A 20,150-nucleotide genomic window follows, 5' to 3' on the forward strand; every position below is an offset into this window, starting at 1 on the left:
AGAGAGAGAAAATAAAGGAAAGAAAATAAAAAGAAAGAAAGAGAGAGAGAAAAAGGGATAATGTGTTTTGGAAGCAAAAATCTTGGCTTGGTTAGAAAACAAAGTTTTATATCTCACGCTGCCCTATGATCCATAGATGATATGAATGATGATTACCGTGAGAGTGAAGAAAGATAGTATTGGCAAAAGACAAAGCTATGGAGTCAAAGACAAGACCAGCCTTGTTAATTTACTCTTTCTTTCTTTGTCAGTTTCATAAAGTTCTTCTCATTTATTGTAGATACACATACGAAAAATAATAAATAAAGTAATGTAAGTTGGTACATGTGATCTCTTTAGGATGAGAGAGAGAGATAGGGTATAATAAAAATATGCAGTCCTAAAATGTGTGTTAGGTTGGGGTAAGCTAGATAATAATTTTATAGGACGACTTTAAATGAAAAGTGAGAAGAATATTATGGAACAGAGGGAGTATAATCTATCTTAATTTTATTTATTTTTACTTAGGATCTACAAACCGTTTTTCACTTGACCTATCAACCAACACTGTCCCCTCTTTTCGTCTTTCTCTCTCTCTCTTCCTCTTAATCTAAGCAAACCCCACAACCATCAAACTCATGATGATGAAGATCACTGCCACTATATGATACCTGCCTACATATACATATATACACCTTTCTCTTTCTCTATAAAAGTCTTTGTATTTCTGTACATCACCCTACTTGGAGAAATATTCACTCTGGTCCTTTCCCTTTCAAAGGGATTTTCATTGTGGGATCAGTGAGTTTTTCCAAAGCCGAGATCGAGTAGCTCACGAATTATTCGATTTGTACTGAGCCTAGCTATGAGGAAGCCTGCTGATCCTGCTGCCAAGGGCAATAATACTAATGGAAATGGTGGTGGTGGTGGTAATGTTAATGGCGGTGTCAAGCTTAGAAAGGGTTTATGGTCACCTGAAGAAGATGATAAACTTGTTAACTATATGCTTACTAATGGACAGGGTTGTTGGAGTGATGTAGCTAGGAATGCTGGCTTGCAAAGGTGTGGTAAAAGCTGCCGCCTTCGCTGGATTAATTACCTCCGGCCTGACCTTAAACGCGGCGCTTTCTCCCCTCAAGAAGAAGAGCTCATCATCCATTTGCATTCCCTCCTTGGCAATAGGTAGATTATGCTTGTTTCCCTGCCTTTTTTTTTTTCCCTCTCTTTTGTGATTGGTTTGGATTCAAGGAGTAATATTATGTGTCTAATGTTTTGATGGTAAAAAAAAAAAAAAACGTAACTTATGTTTTAAGATACTTTTTTTATCATTAAGTTTCCTAATTTATTGTAAAATTTCCCTTGTCTTAACATTTGATTTCTAGCATATATAATTGCATTGATAAGTGTTTTGAACTTTTGATTAATGCAATTCTATATTAATACTATTGTTATCACCATTTGGAGGCTTTTGTTATGATCATTAAGATTTTGAAGTTGAGCAAAGTACTTTATTACTAATTAGATATATATTTTGATCAAGGGGCTTTTTTTTTATCTTGAGTTAATTTTTTTTTTTAACTATATTTGAGGTTGTCTGATTTACAAATTAAACCCCACATTTTAATAGTTAGTCCACTTACCTTTTGAATTTATATTCATTAATCGAAATTTGCGCTGATAATCGATCTTATTTTCTTCTAAATAGAAATGACAAGCATATATATACAGTAATTAAAACTGTTGACATTCAACTGAGACTTTTGTTACCTTAATTAATATTCTTTTCATACGTGTGCATCATTAGGATTTTTTGTACGTCATCTAGTTTACAATAACATTCTTGCAAAGATTTATCAATTAGTGTTCAAGTTGAATATCTGAAATGAAAAGAATTTTGCCTTGGAGTATATTTTGAATGAAAACATTTATCATTTGAATTGTAGTACTGTATAACTCTCTTCTTGATATTTCGTTTTCTCATCTTTGAATTCGGGTACAATATGGTGTTTGTGGTTGAAGAATGTGACAACATAGGGTTTTTGAGTCAACCTCAGCTCCATTCATGCTTTGTGATGAGGACATACATGATAATGTCCGTTAATTTTTTTGTTATATATAATATCGACATATGTTACTTAGATTTAGGAAGCACAATGTTCTAAGGTGGTATTCTATGAAAAATTTGAAGTGTTTTTGTCTTAAATGATCGAAGAGTGTATCCATGTCTAAGTGTCGAGGATCTCATCCAACATCCAAGCAATATAGACAAACACTTCTATACTTTCCACCTTAGTTGCTATGAGTAGCATGGGTATTATATATTAATATGAGTTAATTTCATAGAACTGACTGACCCTACAAAACAAGCAATGTCCTATCCATACATATGATGTTGGTTGGTGTTGCACATGGTCTGTGATACTTGCGTGAAACTATATCTTCTTTAAGAAAGGGACACAAATTTTTCTGTTTAATTTTTCTGTTCCTAATATCTGCACTTTGAGTTGAAGACACTCCAAAAGTCCTTTTCCTTTTGAAATTTCTAGGTTCATGCAAAAAAAAAAAACCCATGCAATTTTGAAAACGTAATACTAGTTATTGTCAATTTACTAACATCTTTGTCACATATACTACTACATTGTTTCTTGACTAAGCTTTGTTTATTTGATCAAATTAGATGGTCCCAAATCGCGGCTCGCTTGCCAGGACGAACAGACAACGAGATAAAGAATTTCTGGAACTCAACTGTAAAGAAAAGGATGAAGAGCTCATCAACCTCCTCATCACCTAATGCTAGTGATTCATCGTTGTCGACAGAGCCAAGAGATGGGATGGTGGGAGGATTCATGGCTATGCAGGATCCCTGCAGCATTATGGCCATGTATGTGAGCAACAACTCCGCCTCACCAACATCATCATCCATGCAAACCATGGTTCCTCTAAGTCATCATCATCATGTTATTATGGACCATCCTTTGCCCAACATGGTAAATCATAGCAATAATACTACTACTACTAATAGTCTTGACATATCTTCATGTGGTAATGGGTACATGGATGCATCATCATGCATGAGCATGGCACCCATGCATCATGGCATGGGTAATGGTGATGATCATGGTATGATGTGTGGTAGTTATGGGATGCTTGGAAGTCACAACTATAATTATGGGTTATTACAAGGGGAGCTTTCTATTCCTTCTTTGGAAACAATAAGCATTGAAGAAAATACTCAAGTTTCCGAAAATATTGTTTTTGGTAGAAACACTACTATTAGCAACAACAATAATCATTTTGACAACAACAACAGCAATAATCATTTTGATCATAACCACCACATAATTAGCGGCACAAACAACACTACTCCTCTAAACAACTCCATTACTAGTAGTGGTGCTAAGAAATTCGAGGCAACCGTGGTTCCCGGTGTTGGAAACAATTGGGAAGGAGGAGACGATTCAAGGTTGGGAGAATGGGATTTAGAGGAACTAATGAGGGATGTTTCATCCTTCCCCTTCATTGATTACCAAGTTGAATGACAACCCTCTTCTTTTCATCCTTTCCTTATTATTTCCCTTTTCTTTTTTAAATATTCCAAATCATTTTCGTTTCCTCTTTAAAAAATTTCAGCAATCGAGCCTCATATACAAACAGATCAGGATTCTCTCCAGTAAGTTCGTGCTCTTGTAATTAGGCCATTGAGGGGCAAAGCTTGTCACAAGCTCCATATAATTAATAAGATCACCTACAAAAAGGTTATATAGTTAGACATAGATTACAAAATACTTGATATACATATATATATATACTCTGTAACTACGGGGCATGTATGGTGTTTTTATTTTTATTTTACCATTCTTGATCAAACTTATGTAAGTTACCAATAAATGTTTCATGTAATTGTGAAGGAGATATGTGAATAGTCATAAAGCTATACAGAAACTAAAAGCTTTTAGGGTAGTTGGTAGGAACCCTAGTCATGTAAGAATATCATTTGTACAAAAATTCAAAGTATATTATATGCTTTAATCTGTTGAGGCTGAAATTAAGTTTGTTATTAGTGGGCTGCATGTTGATTGTAATACACATTGATGTGAATGAAGACTCTCTATTTCTCTCTCATTATCTCTCTCTTAAACATCATGATATCTTTCTATTGTGTTTAAATCACTTTTTGAGAGATGTGATTTTATTGGATTTTCCTTTTTCTTTGGTGCTAAGATGTGATTTAACTTAGTGTTATTGGCCTTGGTAGTTGGGTTCTTGGAGTAATTATGGTGCACTTAACTTTAATCCCATTGCTTTTCATTAAGACAAAAAGCTCTCATGGTGAATGAATTACTTATTATAGACAAGCTACCTCGTGTCCTCGCCTCATATCTAAGCTAACATACGCTGATCACAAAGTAGTGGGTGAGTCCGTTTCACCATAAGTCCACCCAAAAACTAATTTTTATGTCCAAGAACTTTAATAAAATTTTCAAAAACTTATATAACATGTTTAAATGTTTATATACATGTTTGAAAACTTATACTTCGTATGATATATCTAATAATTTATATTCATCTCACCGCTTTTCATCAAGCTCCACCTCACTCGGTAATTTACTTTTTCACCACCTATTTAACTCCGTGTCATTTATATATGTTAACTTAATTATACATCATTCAAGTGCACTAAGTAACGGATAAACGAGATGAAAAGTGCGCTTACAAGCAAATGACATCACATGTGGAAATTAGTTACTAACAGACAGAAAGTAATAAAGTTCAAAATTTAAGGAGTTGATTGACAATGAAGGAGGATAAGATAGTACCAAACAACTTTAATCAATTTCACTCTTTGAGAATTTGAGTAGTGTATAACTAACTTGTCCTATTACTATTTTATGCATTAAATTAAATCTCGAATGTTGTAATAGTCTTAGGATAGTGAAAGGAAGGCTGATAAAATCCCATGAAACCTTTCGTAAAAATGAAGTTAATTATACTGAAAATAGACTATCAAACTCACTTCTTAATTCCGTTTTGGACCGTCTTCATGCAACCTTATAAAGTTGTAATAAGAAAGATATGAAAGAAATAAATAATCACGTTTCCTTGGATATTCACTTTAATCATATCATTTGATACTATAAATTAGAAGGTTGTGAGAAAATATATATTTCTTCAAAAGTATTTTTTTAAAGGGGTGTATTGATTTCTTTCTCATTCTTTAACTTAAAGGATTATCAAAACATACGTGACTAATAAATTTTAATCACACAACTTTTGTCTTTTTGTTATTGTTTTCTCTCCTTTGAGATTTGGTGTTTAAGATTTAAGTTTTTTGTTGAAGAGACTACTACCTTCTATTTTTTTGATGTATGGGGAATTAGATTGAAAAATGCGGCATAGATGGACAAGGCTTAAATTCTAATTTGAGTTATCCCTGTTCAAGCCTTACCAATCAACTTGGTTGTCCGCCATTACAATGTTAATACGTTTATCATTTATCCTTCAATAATCTTAACTTTACTATAATATTAAGTACGGATCAAGGTATGTAGAGCTTGAGATTGGTAATAAAATCATGAAAAAAATGATGTTAGGGTACAATCTTCAATAAGGACAACTCATTTACTCTAATTATTACTCTAGCTATATCGTACATATGAACCTAGAAAAATACGAATCAGAGTAATAAAATTGTTATTAGCTAAGATTAACAGGTAAAGGTCAAGTATCATTTCAAGGTTGCCCTCAAATATGATTTATAAGGCTAAGGTGCTACTCCCACATTGAAGAAAGAAGATAATTCTATTGCCATATGGTTTTGGAATGGAGCCTTCTTTAGACTTGTAAAGTGGACTCTCTCTCTCTCTAAGTTTGTGGGTGCGGCCCAGATCCGTATTTGACAGGATTGAGTATCATTTTAAGGTCGCCCTCAAATATACCAACAAGATAATCCTACTAGGTATATGCATGGTTGATCGGTATGTGCTATGCTGTAATTTATTATTTTTTGTAAAAAGGAAAAAAAAAAAAAAAAAAAAAAAGAGTAATTCAATTTATTAGCGATTCCACTAAACCATCCAAAGCCCATTTACATGTAAGGGTGTTGGTCAAAAACAATACTGGACCGAAAAATAAAAAAGTAACCAACTAACCAATATGGGCTCTAAGTCGAGAAATAAAATTTTCCGGTTTTCGTTCTTGTTACTTGTTCGATCCAAAACCCTCTAAAAATCGATCGGTCTGAGTTTTTTTTTTTTTTTCCTTAAAATCATGCATAAAATTATAAAAACCTTTCAAAATGACAAATATAATCCATCATACGTAGGAATACTATAATATATTATGAGTTTTTTTTTTTTTTTTTTTTTTTTTTTTGCACCATACAATTTTTCTTGAAAAAGACAACTTATTTTTCCTTTACTTCTTTTTCTTTCACTTTTCCATTAAAATATTAAAAATAAAAACCGATTCAAACCAGTTAGACGAGGGTTTTGGACCAGTTCTTCATGTTCGGTCTGGAGTTCTTAAAGCTCAAATTTTCAACTTTTCGTTCGGTCTAGTTCGTTTCGGTCCAGTTTTAAACGAGTGAACGACCCTATTACAGTACATAATTGTAGACTTGATGTGATTGGATTGAAACTTGTGAATATCTATTACAGGCTTACAGCAACGCCTATACATGGTTACAAGTTTACAACGGTGACCACAATTCTTACTAAACCAAATGTCGCACCTAAGAATACAAGTGTTGTGTATTGGTCTTATTAAAAAGGCCTTAGTTTGTTATTGGGCTCATCACATGTATTTTTGTATTATAACCCATTAGTATCAATTTTTTTAAAAAAATACCCATAAGTAATCAAGTACAAGTACAATTCAATATATACCACACATCTACACTGAATCTCCACACGGGTACTCTGATAGACCTGGCCTTAAGCTTATTACTAAGGTACAAACCATATTGGGGAGATTTTGTCAAGAATGATGTAGAAATAAGATAATGTAGTATAGGCAAGGTAAAATTAAATCCCAAATTAAAGCTATTGATATGAATTCTACCTTTAATCATATACTTGTATAATTGTTTTTCTAGAAAAGGAGATGTAAAATCACCCAATAGTATTACGAAACTATTATGGCCAGTAAATTACCCAATAGTATTACGAAACTATTATGGCCAGTAAATTTTAAAAAAAATGTTTATGATTTGTAAGTCGCAACAATCGCAATCTATGAGATTAATTGATAAATAACTTCTCACAATGATATCAGATTACAATTTCAATTAACATCGATTTCTATATTATTTGGATCAACAACTTTAATTGTTTAATCTCAATTTTTATATTATTCCAAAAATAACTTAATGAGCTTTGTTTTCATTATACTCCCTCCGTTTTTAAATACTTGTTCCACTTTCCTTTTGCCGCCGTTTTTAAATACTTGCTCCATTTCTTTATTTGGAAACCTTTTATGATAATTAATTCATTTTTTTTAACTAGTGGACCCAACATAAATCATATTTTATTAATTTTATATTCTCTCTCCTCCAATTCTCTCTACTACTTTTGCTTTTTACAATTTTTTATTCTTCCACCAACCTCACTGCCTCCATATTTTATTACCTTTCTCCAATTTCTCCTAAAACTCCGCACATGGAGAAATGGAGCAAGTATTTAAAAACGGAGAGAGTAATACATTAAGAACAAATAAAATCAAAGCAGGTAATTAATTGATTCATATTTGGAAACACAAATTAGGGTTTCTTAGCTTTCTGATCGAACCTTCAAGGTAAGGTAAGGTTGTCGAAGGATTGTTCCTTCAAATAACCATTTGCTTCAAGCATCAAACTTGATACCAGTAAAAGTTTATGGAGAAAAAAAGAATGAGAGAGAAAGAGATGGGGAGGAAAGCATAGAATCAGGGTGAAAAAAGTCAATAAAGAGTTATTTTTTACATATATATATATATATATCTATAACCCTTATAAAAGCCCCAACCACCCTTACTATTCCCAATTTACTGTTCCTTATGAACAGGAAATTGACGCTACTGCCCTTCCCTTACCTTAGCACCAAAATTACGCCCTTGCCCTTAGCCCCCTTCACTGATTGCCCAGATTGCCAGGGTAGTTTGGTCTTTTTGTTTTCGCATCCCAGCTGTTCTTTGTAATGGTGCCATTGGACTTTCCTATCCTGCTTTATTCCATATTTCCATCTTCCATCTCTCCCCTCGATTGAAGCGCACATTCTGAATCCTCCATTGGAGCTCCTTCTTAGCTCTCTTTCTTCCTTTGAAGCAGCTTTTGAGGTACGCTCATAATTTATTTAATTTAATCTACCCCCATTGCCATCCCCTTTCCCTCTTTCCATGGTTGACGCTAGGGTTTTTTAGTTCATTGAAGCAGTTTCCGAGCTTTCCCTCAGCCATTGAAGTGTTTGCTCAATTAAGTCGTAATTTTTTCCCCTTTTTTTTGTTGTTTCAATTTCACCCTTCTTTTCATCTCAAATTCCCAGAAAAAGTAGAGGATTTTTTTTTAAAAAAAAAAAAGAAAAAATTTTTGGTTCGAATTTATATTGCGGGAGAAAAAGGGGGAGTAAGAATGTTGGAATTGAGAGATTACACTTGCTTCCCACCTTTTGTTGTTGTTGTTTATGCTACCCTTGCTTATGTTGTTGCGGCTATTTCTGCAATTGCGTTTTTTCAGGTAATTTCTGTTCTTAATTTTTATTAAATTATAAAAAAGTACTTTGTATTAATTAATTGTTTTGTACTAATTTGTTATTTTGTGTGATTTTTGTTTTTGGGTGCTTATTGTTTTTGTGAAATGTGGTTGTTTATTGTTTTAGTTGGGTGATTTGATGGATTTTTTTACTTTTTGAATGTGGGTTGGTTTAGCTTGAGCTTTTATAAGGGGAATGAGGCGGTAGTACTTTTGGCTTTTTGAGCTTTTATTTGCAATCATACTTACTGGACCTTGTGTTGTTAATAATGGAAAAATTAGTGATGAATGGTGTTTGAATTTGATTGATATTTTCGAGATTTTGAGTGCAGCATTATGAGAGTTAGTTTAGGGAAGTAGAAGAAATAGCAAGTTTTTGGTGAAAGATTCCTTTTGTGTTTTGAGGAAATATAAGATTTGTTCTTTCTTTAAAGATTGTAATATCAGATTGATCCTTAGCTTCCTTTGGGACTGAAGCCAATGTGATTGAGGAAAAGAATGCATTGGAACATATGAAGTGAATTCCAGATTGTGTGTTTGTATTACTTGTTCATTTAGGTTTGAATTTCTTTGAGCATTGGTGAGGACCCATTAATGGCCTGTAATGGTAAAATTATCAGAATTTGGGGGTTTAGATTGTCAGTTTTGTCTAGAATGCATTGGCACATATGAACTAAATTCGACTCTCAAATCCCTCGTCTTAACTCATGAAGTTGAATGGTTACCAAAAATAGATTGCTGGGAATGCAATCCTTTTAGAAACATTGGACATATACTGATATACGTTGTACCTGCATTGTTGTTTTTTCCAAATATCTAAGCTATCAGATGTCGGGAAAGCTCATGGAAGCAATTGTGTAGAGAGCTCTGAATTTTCTGATAAAATAGAGAATGAATTATTATTCTTAATTTGTTGATTGCTGGGTATTTCTAATGTTGAAAGAAATAGATTGGTAGCAGCAAATGCTTAAGCTTCTCACTTAATGTTTTTCATTTTGTGATGACTTCAGAACATCGTTGGTGAGGAAGCAGGCAAAACTGTCATACAAGAATACTTGAGACGAAGGGGCTACTCACCATCACCTGAAGCAGTTCGTGCTTCTGCTTCCAAATTACAGGCGTATGTCAAGCCAAGTGCTGATGAAGGCTTGACCTAGCCAAGAAGCCATCCAGGGTACAGAAAGAGGCTTTAGCTTCTAATAACCAAAATAGTAAGGTAAAAATTCAGAAAGAGTTTTTTTTTTCTATTACGATATATTCTTTGTTTTCATTTCCTCTTGCAATCAAAGGCATGAAGGATAATCACATATTTTGTCAAGCTTCACTTTGAATTTTGGACTTAGACACCTTACTGCATATTGTTAAACTCCTTACTGTTAGTGAGAACAATAATTTAACTTATAGCTCATTTTGAGGATGATACTAAAATTGATGTTATTCTTTTCCAGGTTATTGCCTTACTCACTCAGCTTGGAGATGAATAATGGTCTGGTGATCATTTCAATTTCAAGGACCAGCAGGTCATATTTTACTCACTACGGGTCCCCTTGCACCAATATTTTGGTATCTCCTCAGTGCAGCACGAGTGTATTCAACGAGCTATTTTGGGTATGGACGTCATTTGCCAAAATACTATTTATCGTTCATGTATATTTGTTAGTGTAGACAATTTTCATTTTGTAAAGGTGGAGTATTGAACAAACAGTTATATATTTGGTGAAAGTATAAAAGGTCATACTAATAATCTTATTGGTTTTGTAAAGTGAAGAGAATTTATATGAATTTTGGAACCTAATTTGATTATTGAGTCAATTTAGGGTCTTCTTTTACTGTAATTGAAGACCCACAAACCTCCGTTTGTTTCCCCCTTTTTTCTTCTCACTTTGGCTTCCATTTTTTCTGATTTGATTGGCAAAATTGCTCCCATTGTTGCCGACACCTCTATCGTGTACTGCCACAACCTCTCAAGTTTCAGTTTCCTCTAACGGCTTGATGAGGTAATTTGATTCAACTCTCATCTCTTTTTCTTTCCTAATTTAGAATAATGATGTTGAATGAATAGTGGGTTTTATGAATTGGTTTTGGTTTTATTTCTTATGGTGCGCTCCTCATGACGTGGTATGAATATTTCCATGAATATGTGTGTTTTACACACTCTGTTTCTACTGTTAATTGTGACCGATTGAATTTTTATGGTCTATGAGTAAGATTCATATGTGCTTATGCCTTGCTTATGAATGGTGTAATGGTAACTACTAAAATGATTAAAAGCATGTTGTTAAAAGGTTGTGCATAGAGTTGAACCAAGCAAAGTGTAATTGCTTAATTAAACTGAGATTTCACTTAATGTTGTCGATTAAGTTTACAATTTTTGCCTTTTCAATGGAGAAAGTTGTGTTGGTCACTTGGTCCTCGGTTGAATAAGGAAGGAGTAATTTTTGGTTTATTTTCACAGAATTTTAGAACGGGTTGATGTTAATTAGGTTTTCAATCAATGCCCTAGAATTTGGACTGGAAATTTACAATCAAACTGAGATCTTTGAAGTAATTTAGTCATCGATTTTGATTTTTTTTGATTTTTTTTTTTTTTTTGGTTTCGCTTCACTGGTTCTGATTATGAAAAGAATGTCATTGGGTAATATAAACTCAAGCCTGTTAAATAATGTGTGAAACAGGGTTGAGGGGTGAAATTACCAATGGTTCTTGCTGACAACTAACTCTCTATTTTCAAGTTGCTGAGAAAAACAATGATGTGCAATTGCCAACATATATTGAGAGGTGAGTTCTTAAATAAAAAGTAATCTTTATGTGGTTTTCCCCTATTTAGCTGTTTGATTTTGACTGTTCACTTTTAAAGTGCATATCAGATAAATTTTTGTTATCATTGTTAAATAATTGGTTGAGTGTTAATACCTGATTTAAAAGTATTGATTCTTTATCAAATCTTGCGATCATGGCATATGGGTATGGATATGGGTGAGATTTTCTGTATTTTTTGCAATTAAATTGATTATTTTGTTTTATTTTTGTTTAATTAATTGGAATTTGGTATAATTTGATTTCATAATTATTGTTGTTATATTGACATTAATATCTTAAATTTTTGGAAAATAGCAGCTAAATTCTTGATTATCTCTTTATATGAATTGTTTATAGCTCTATTGAATCTAGATTTTGTTGGATTATAGCTCAATGTGAAAAAAGCCCACATTTTTTGTTAGTTTGGGGAAGAATTACATTCAATTAGAATTGTATTTGAGCCCTCATTGATGTGGTATTGTTGATTTAAAAAAGCAGGTTCACGCAAGGGAGCCCATACTTGATCTTCAAAATGTGAAATATCAGCTTGTGGATCCTTACTTTCTTAGGGCTTAATTGTTTGTATTTAACATGCAGAGGTAGCTTTGATTATTTTGGAACCTAATGTATTTGTTTTTGGTTAATGTTGGTTATGTTAAATCTATAATCTATAACCCTTATAAAAGCCCCAACCACCCTTACTATTCCCAATTTACTGTTCCTTATGAACAGAGAATTGACTTTTATGCCCTCCCCTGCCCTTAGCACCCTTCCCTGATTGACAGGGCTATTTTGGTCTTTTCGCTTTGATATTCATGCTGTTCTGAATGAGCTGACGCGTGGCATTCATCCTCTTTGGTTAGCTAAATCAAGTTTTTCCCTTTCGTTTTTCTTTTTCCTTTTCCTCCATTGAAGCTTACTCCGAGCTTCAAATGAGGGCTCGAAGAGTACTCTGTATTTTATCTCTTCTCCATAACAGCAGCTCCTTGAGGTAAGATCTTTTATCAATTTAATAATCATCTAATATCAATTCGAAAATCTAGGGTACATGTTCAATTTATTTTGGTTGATCTTATGGAGTAATTTTCTCAAATTCGATTACTGAGGTAATTTCATATTCTTTTTGGGTTTTAAGTTCTGTTTGTTTTGATGGGTTTTATTCATAATCAGGTGGGTTTTGTTGATAAAATTAGACTTTTGAGGTGCCGAATGGTGGTTGCTTGATGCCGCTGTTGTTTGGCATTAGATTGTGTTGGTTGCGGTTAGAATGTTACCGTGAAGTGGCGAGGAGTAGCAGTAGTAGTAGTTTATGTGGTTGTGTAGCAGGGGAAATGCGGGGGTGTGCGATTGTGTAGTAGGGGAGATGCGCAGTGGCTGTTGTAGTGTTGGTGATGGTGGTTGATGGGCTGCTTGTGGCTGTTGTTGGGCGTAGGTGGAGAATTAATGGTGGTGCGCGATCGGTGAGGTTTGTGGGCTGATGTTGTTGCAGGGGAGATATTGTGACGTGTGAGAGGGCTGTTTGGGATTTTTGTGAAAGTTTTTGGGGTCTAAAGTTTGTTAATTGTGATGTGTTTTTTTTATTTTATTTTATTTTTTTAATTTTGGTATTTTTTGTTTGAAAATGCGTTTGGATAATTGATCGTTGTTTTCCTTAAATCGACACCGTTTTGTTATTAATCTAAAGTTTTAATCTTTAATATTGCAGATTAATTGGAGTGGAGTTTTGCTAGCTTTTTTTGGGTTTTTGAAATTTAATGGGGTCAAGAATTTGCATGAACACGTCTTGTGGGGCAAATTCTACAGTCTGATGAAAGAAAGGCAAAGGCTGGGAATTGAAATCTGGTGAAATTGCTGATCTGTGTTTCAACTGCAGGTAACCCCATTTTGCTAATCTTAAATTTGTTTTATTCAATAGTTACCGCCGTTTTTTTGCATTGATATGTAATGTTTTCAAGTAATTCAATTATACCTTGGGATTATTTGCATTATTGGGTTAGTTATGGCTCTTTATTTTTTTTAAAAAATTTAGACGAGCTTAATCCGAAAGGTAGCTCAATGAGCTAAAGAGACGTGAACTTAAGTACTTGTTTTTCATATTAGCTTTGGTGTGATTAGTGCTGACCTCTGGGAGAACGCTATATGCTCCGGAGAATGGGGTTTGGAACATGTCTAAGCAACAAATTTAGCACCTATTTAACAAATGTAGGACTAAAGTTCAAGCTTTTTTTATACTCAACTAAAGTTCAAACTTTGCAATTAGATGATAAACCTTATTATTGTTGATTGAGTTAGCCTTGATTTCTTATTGGTGTGTTTCCTTTTAGGTTTCTATCAAGCCTTTCTCAAAATTTTTGTTTTTGCTAAACCAGTTTCCAACACTAATAGTTGCAACCTAATCAAACGGTGCAGGGACTCGGCTGGTTATGATCTAGCTAAAAGGTTCTGCCACAAGTTTACACATCTATCTCCTGTATGGTACGATCTTAAGAGGTATGCTCTGGTGAACACATTTTGCAATTTGCAAGCTAGCTCTTATACTCAATAGATGACAATTGCTGTGCTCTTATATTATTTCCTCTTCTAAATACTTTGATTTCCTTGGGTGCAATACAAATTAATTTATATGTTTTTATCTGCATTTTTTTCCTCTTTTGCGTGTGTAAGAGATGAAGAGAAAGGAAAAGAGAGGATTTTTTTTTTTTTTTTTTTTTTTTTTTTTTGGAGTCTTCTTGTTGACAATGATTTTGTAAGTATTTGAACCTTTTTTAAAAAAAAGTTATTTTACATGTGGTCAGTCAAGGGACAAAGTTAGTTCTCGAGGGAAGACACAATGCTGATACAGGATGGATGTCTGAGCTTAGATTGAGAGGAAATGCTCAGGTAACAGGCCAGCTTATTGTACTTGGATGAAAATTTCATATTGCAGAGTCATGCATTCAAATTTCTTTCTGCATGTCACTTCATCTTTTCTGCCCAGCATACTTTTTTGTATCAGGATTAATAATTAAGTGCCTATAGCAACTATAATGAAACTGAAATATACATGTATACTATTTGCCTTTGTCTTTGTGAGTAGATTCTCTCCCCACTTATTTATTCTTTTTGGATTGTCTAAGTTAATAGGATGATCTGTTTTCTTGAATGAACTTTGACTATTGATGTGTAAATTTTACGAAGAGTAGTCCTTGAAGCAGTGCCAAAGGATCTGCTCAGAAACAAGAAACAAAGGGACAAAGCTATTGACCTGCTTATAACAGAGTGCAAGTAAGCATATTATTCTGAATTTTGTTCTTTTTAGCGAGGGTATAACAATAAAATCAACCACAGTTTGATATATTTGTGATTTTAGCCTTTAGTAAATCTATGCGACAACTGTCTCCGGACATGTTAACAAGGTTATGTAACGTGAGTACGTGACTATAATTTTGTGATGGGGGATTGATTTGTTTGTTGTGTTATTGGGTGAATAGGAACCAGTGTTGTTCTTGAAGCCAACATCATCATACTTGGAAAATGGAGGAACCATTGAAATCCCAGCTTCAATGCAGCAAGTTTGGTATGAAGCTGAGCTTGCTGTTGTTATTGGCAAGAAAGCTCGCGATGTTTCTGGATCTCAGGCCTTGGATTGCGTTGGAGGTTTGTCTCTCTTCGCCTTCTTACTCTTTTACTCTCTTTATATATAATAGGCCGCATTTGATTGAAGTTTAATCATTGAGAAATATGGTGAAAATGAACGCAACCTGCTATACCATTATCTATTTTAGAATAATTGACACGCATTGACTTTTTGCATGATTTATATATTAACTTAACTGTAGTTTTTTTTTTTTATTATTTTATTTAAACAGTGATTATGACTCAAATAGATATTAACACAAATTTTCATTATATTAACACAAATTTTCATAATATTAAAAAAAAAAACTTATTATTTCTATAAAAGTTTTTACCAATGTTTAATTATAGTTAACGATAATAGTTGTTAGCCATTTGACAAAATGAAAATGCAATTTTCATTTCTGGTTTAATAATCAATGTTAATTGATTCATTTGATTGGGATCTAAATCTAATTTTATAAAATGAATTTTGGTAAGTCATGAAATGACTGGGGTCTTTTTGGAGTTTTGGACTGACCACTGTGCTCAGGCCCATCAGGTTAATTGGCAGCCCAAAACCCATTTTTAATCCATAGGAGTATAAATGTGGGAGAATTGACTAAAGAAAATTACATTCATGTTTTCAAACTCTCTTATATCGAATTCAATACATTATTAGGACATGATATGGCAGGATTATTTATCTTTGGTTTGTCAATTCCCTGCAGATCCCCAAAACTGCAGTGCCTGATCCTCATGACTTGGAGTTGTGGCTAAAGGTTGGTCTATCAGACCTTATTTGCTGTGTTTTTTTAGTTAACTCTGTAATGTATGCGTACTATCCTTGTTTGTGATTGATTGAATAAGATTTAAAGGGCTAGGGAGGAGAGAGAAATGTGTATATATATATATATATATATATATATATATATATATATATAAAGGTCAGAAGAGAAATATATAGAGTAATAAAGAAAAAACATGGCCGAGAGAGAGAGTGATAAAGAAAGAGATGGGTCGGAGGAAAAACAAAGAAAGTGAGGTTTGAGCAAAGAGGAAGATAGAGAGAAGCTGAGAGATATGAAGGGGCAAGGAGGAGAGAGGTAAAGAGAGGGGGGAGGGGGAAGAGAGGGGGAGGGTCATACTTAGTCTAAGAGAGAGGGAGAATGAGGGGGGGGGGGGTGATAATTCTAAGGACGAGAATTGAAGCACTTTGATCAGCAGTAGTTCTAAAGAAAGGAAGGATGTGCATTTTGTAAAGAATTCGAGTGAACAGAAGAAATCCTTAGAAGGAATTAAGATCCTCCTTGCAAAAGACAGATCTTCAGAGAGTGGCTACAATAATACTGGACAAAGTAGGAACTGGACTGATGGCTGTCGGATATGGATTACATACCACCCTGTGTATGAAGCTTGGCATGTTTGTAACACTTTGCAGCAACCAGCCTAGATTTATCGGTTGGAAAGAAAATCTGCTCAACTTAAAGTGATGTTATTAGTTGGTTATATCTGATGCATGATTTTGAGTTAGTTTGAGTGAAGATGGCGACACTATTCATAATATGACTATCATATGTATTCATTTTTTAGGGAGGAATTGGAAAAACAGAGAGGGCTCATGAAAGATATAGGAAGCTGCAAGAACAAGGGAAAACTAAGCAAGTAGAGATAGACTTAAGTTTTAGGATTATATTCTCAACTTTGATGTCAAATACTTATATTGTTTGTGTGTTTTGTACTGTCTGCACTTCTTATAGAAGCAGGATCCTGATGATTTTGAAATCTCATGATGGTTTGATGACATCCTTTACCCTTTTGACTGTCCCAGCTTAATTATTGAATTACCTATATTTTCTGAATGATAAGGATATAAGATTATCATAAATAAGTTGGGTTAATACTTATATTGTTTGTGTGTTGTGTACTATAGTATTGTTTGATGATTGTTTCATAATTTGTGCTCTGTGGCTTGAGTTGTGATATGTGAAGATGTCTTTGTTAATCACCTTATATTGTTTTCACAATCTACTCTTCCAATATTCTATATCATATTAATGAAGTTTGTAAAGAGTGTACGAGTGATTTATTAATATTTTAAAGTGTGAAGAATTTTATGTGATTTTTGGAGCCTAATTGAATTAAGCACAAATTTGAGCTTACTAAAGTACAAGTAAAATTAAACTCAGTTTAGTCATGTCGGTATACAGATGATGAATTCATGTCATGTGTAGGGGGGCAGCATCACGCAGTTGCTATCTAAGTTACATCACTGATTTTTAATCTGTCCACAGCTACTACTTCTCAAGAAAGTCATTTTTATGGATATCAAGATGTAAAATTAGGGTAATTTAATGGGGGGGAGGCAAAAGCAGCTTGTACTTCAGAAATTTAAGGACCCTAATTTTACAGCAGCTTGTACTTCAGAAATTATATAGAGTTTTGTCTGGGTGTTTAAATTAATATAGTCTTAAGACTCTTGGTTCAGCTAACTATACTAGAAATTTTTTCAAAAAAAAAAAAAAACACACACACACACACCCTATACTAGAATAAGTTGATCCATTCCATGTATTTTTGCTTCTTGTATCCTTCCATTAAACCTTTATCTGGTTAAATATGCTATCAAAAATAGTGACCTGCCAGCTCTTCATGTACAGACCAAAATTATGCTATCAAAAAGTTTTTGAATTGTTTTTTTTTTTTGTTCTTTGTTGTGCTTATAGTTCCAAATTCTTGCAGATTTATGTGTTTGCGCTGATGGTGGGGTTGAATGTTCAAGAAAATGAAAATATTGCAGATATTATGTGTTTATTTTACGGCTGAATTGCAATGGAATGGTTGGATAGTCAAAGCTGTAAGAGTTAGCACCAACATGATTCCGAGTTCTTACATTCATTTATGTGTATGTTATGCCTATTTTTTCTGTTATGAATAGTATTTTTGTAGGGTTCTTGAAAAATGGTGTAAACTCAAATTTGTGTGTTGATATAGGCTTTTATTCTGTTTTTTTTTTCTTTTTTTTTTTGGGCTCAAAATCATGAATCTAATTTTTAAGAGCTGAATAACATAATACAGAGTACATAGTTATTGAAATATTTGTCATATATTCTAAAGTTATGAGAGTTTTTAGCAGGTAAATTTGTTACTTAATTGATGTTTCAAGCAAGAACTTCAAATGATTTTTGGAGCCTAATTTGACAATTCTAATAATGGAGTTGAGTGTGGTTGCTTCGTCGAGTGCTCTTCCCAGTTCACCTGGCTGTTAGCCTACCAAACACTTGCAATAATTCAAGTATCAGTTATTCAACAATATATTGAGAGAGGGATGGGAAAAAAGTAATGTAAAATGTGTATTCATGTAAAAAGTTACAATAAAAGATAAAAGAATACACAATATATTTAGAGGGGGAGGGGGAAAAAGTACAACCTAAAATTTATAAATTCATTATTGTTAACAAGTATGACTTCCGTCACATTTTGTTAATCGGAGCATGTTAAAAACTTTATGTGATCAATCATTTTTAAATTTCAACTAACTACTCATGTTATAATTAATGAATATCCTAAGATAATTATTTACTTAGCATCATCATCAACTGATTTATTAGCTTGCAATAAGTATCAAAAGCATTTTTTGAAGATATCTTGCAGTATGAAATAGTACAGTTAGAATATTATGTCAATCTAAAAGAGGATTCAAGGGGTTTCCAAAAAAAAAAAAAGGATTCAAGGCAAGAAGGAGAAGGAGAAGGAGATGGATTTATTTGAAATAAGTGCTAAAAGCAGAGATTGGGAGAAGAGTAAAGCATGTTCACATTTACTGAATTTAGCTGAACTGAGCTGAGTTGAGCTGAACTGATTGATTTATTTGAAATAAGTGCTAAAAGGAGAGATTAGAAGGAGATGGATTTATTTGAAATAAACTTATTGATTATCTCATTGTGATTGATTATCTCATAGTGAACATGAATTATATAAAAGCACTATTAACAAAGATATTGTGCTAGATTGAGAAGGGAGGGGGGGGGGAGGGTCTAGGAGAAAAGAATGAAGTAATTGATCCCTCTGTCTCTCTCAGCTTCTCTCTATCTCCATCTTTCTTCCGACCTCCCTCTCTTAATCTCAATAAGTATATGTATTATATACAATATACTTAAATTAGGAGTCTAACCACACTTGTCTATGTTCATTTTAATTTGAGTAAGGGTTGGTATTAACACATTAAACTGATGCAAGCAACTTCTCTTTTACTAATCCTCCAATCGCCTTGATCGCACCACCCTGTTTGTCAATCCTTCCATCACTTTGATCACACCACCCAGTTTTTCAATCCTCCACTTAAACCTCCAATTGCCTTGATCGCACCACCCATTTTGCCAATCCTCCAATCACCTTGATCGTTCCACCCAGTTTTCCCATCCTCCAATCACCTTGATTGCACCACCCAATTTGCCAATCCTCCAATCGCCCTAATCGCACTACCCAGTTTGTTAATCATCTAATCTCCTTTATCGCATCATCCAGTTTGCCAATTCCCCATTCACAACACCTAATTTACCAATCCTTTAATCACACACTCACTGGCTCACATTGATGTAATTTGTACTTTTCAATGATTTTAATCAACTTACCCATATATTACATTAATTCCTTAGCAGCACAATCTATTCTATCATATTTCAACTTTGATCAACGCCAACATCTATACCTAACTTGTTACAAATAATAAAACGTTATAAATAATCTACACATATATCATCGCATAATTGCACATTAATCACCAAGGATAGATCACCAAATTGGGGGACTGCGCGACTCCAGTTTTAATTCAAGCATTAGTTATGCGCAATTTAGGTGATGAGGATCAAGCCTGATGATTAAAGAAAGAAAGGAATACTCGAGGATGTTCACCAAAAAAACAAGACTGTATTCAAGAAAATATTAGGGAACAGTTGTAATGATTTGATTAGTTGATGATAAAGCCATTACAATGCTAAAACTATATTAATAACTCATTTCGTACAATCTTTCTGTTATAACAAAATGCTAAATA

The 20,150-nt window shown here is 33.5% G+C and overlaps 1 protein-coding gene and 1 long non-coding RNA gene across 2 annotated transcripts; both read left to right on the forward strand.

The window, feature by feature from the left end:
* Positions 1-475: 475 nt before the first annotated feature.
* Positions 476-3,995, forward strand: LOC145575879 (transcription factor MYB83-like). The gene is made up of 2 exons (XM_081633676.1): positions 476-1,161; positions 2,657-3,995. Exons 1-2 carry the CDS (start codon positions 845-847, stop codon positions 3,516-3,518), a joined length of 1,179 nt encoding a protein of 392 aa, XP_081489802.1. The 5' UTR covers positions 476-844; the 3' UTR covers positions 3,519-3,995.
* Positions 3,996-12,550: 8,555 nt separating this feature from the next.
* On the forward strand, positions 12,551-15,370 carry LOC145575881 (uncharacterized). The gene is made up of 5 exons (XR_014098285.1): positions 12,551-13,373; positions 13,910-13,990; positions 14,296-14,380; positions 14,683-14,764; positions 14,971-15,370. It is a non-coding gene; the product is annotated as an uncharacterized LOC145575881 (long non-coding RNA).
* The last annotated feature ends 4,780 nt before the right edge of the window (positions 15,371-20,150 follow it).

The sequence above is a fragment of the Chenopodium album genome, chromosome 13, assembly GCF_948465745.1.
Source record: "Chenopodium album chromosome 13, dcCheAlbu1.1, whole genome shotgun sequence".
In the NCBI taxonomy this organism is placed as follows: Eukaryota; Viridiplantae; Streptophyta; class Magnoliopsida; order Caryophyllales; family Amaranthaceae; genus Chenopodium; species Chenopodium album.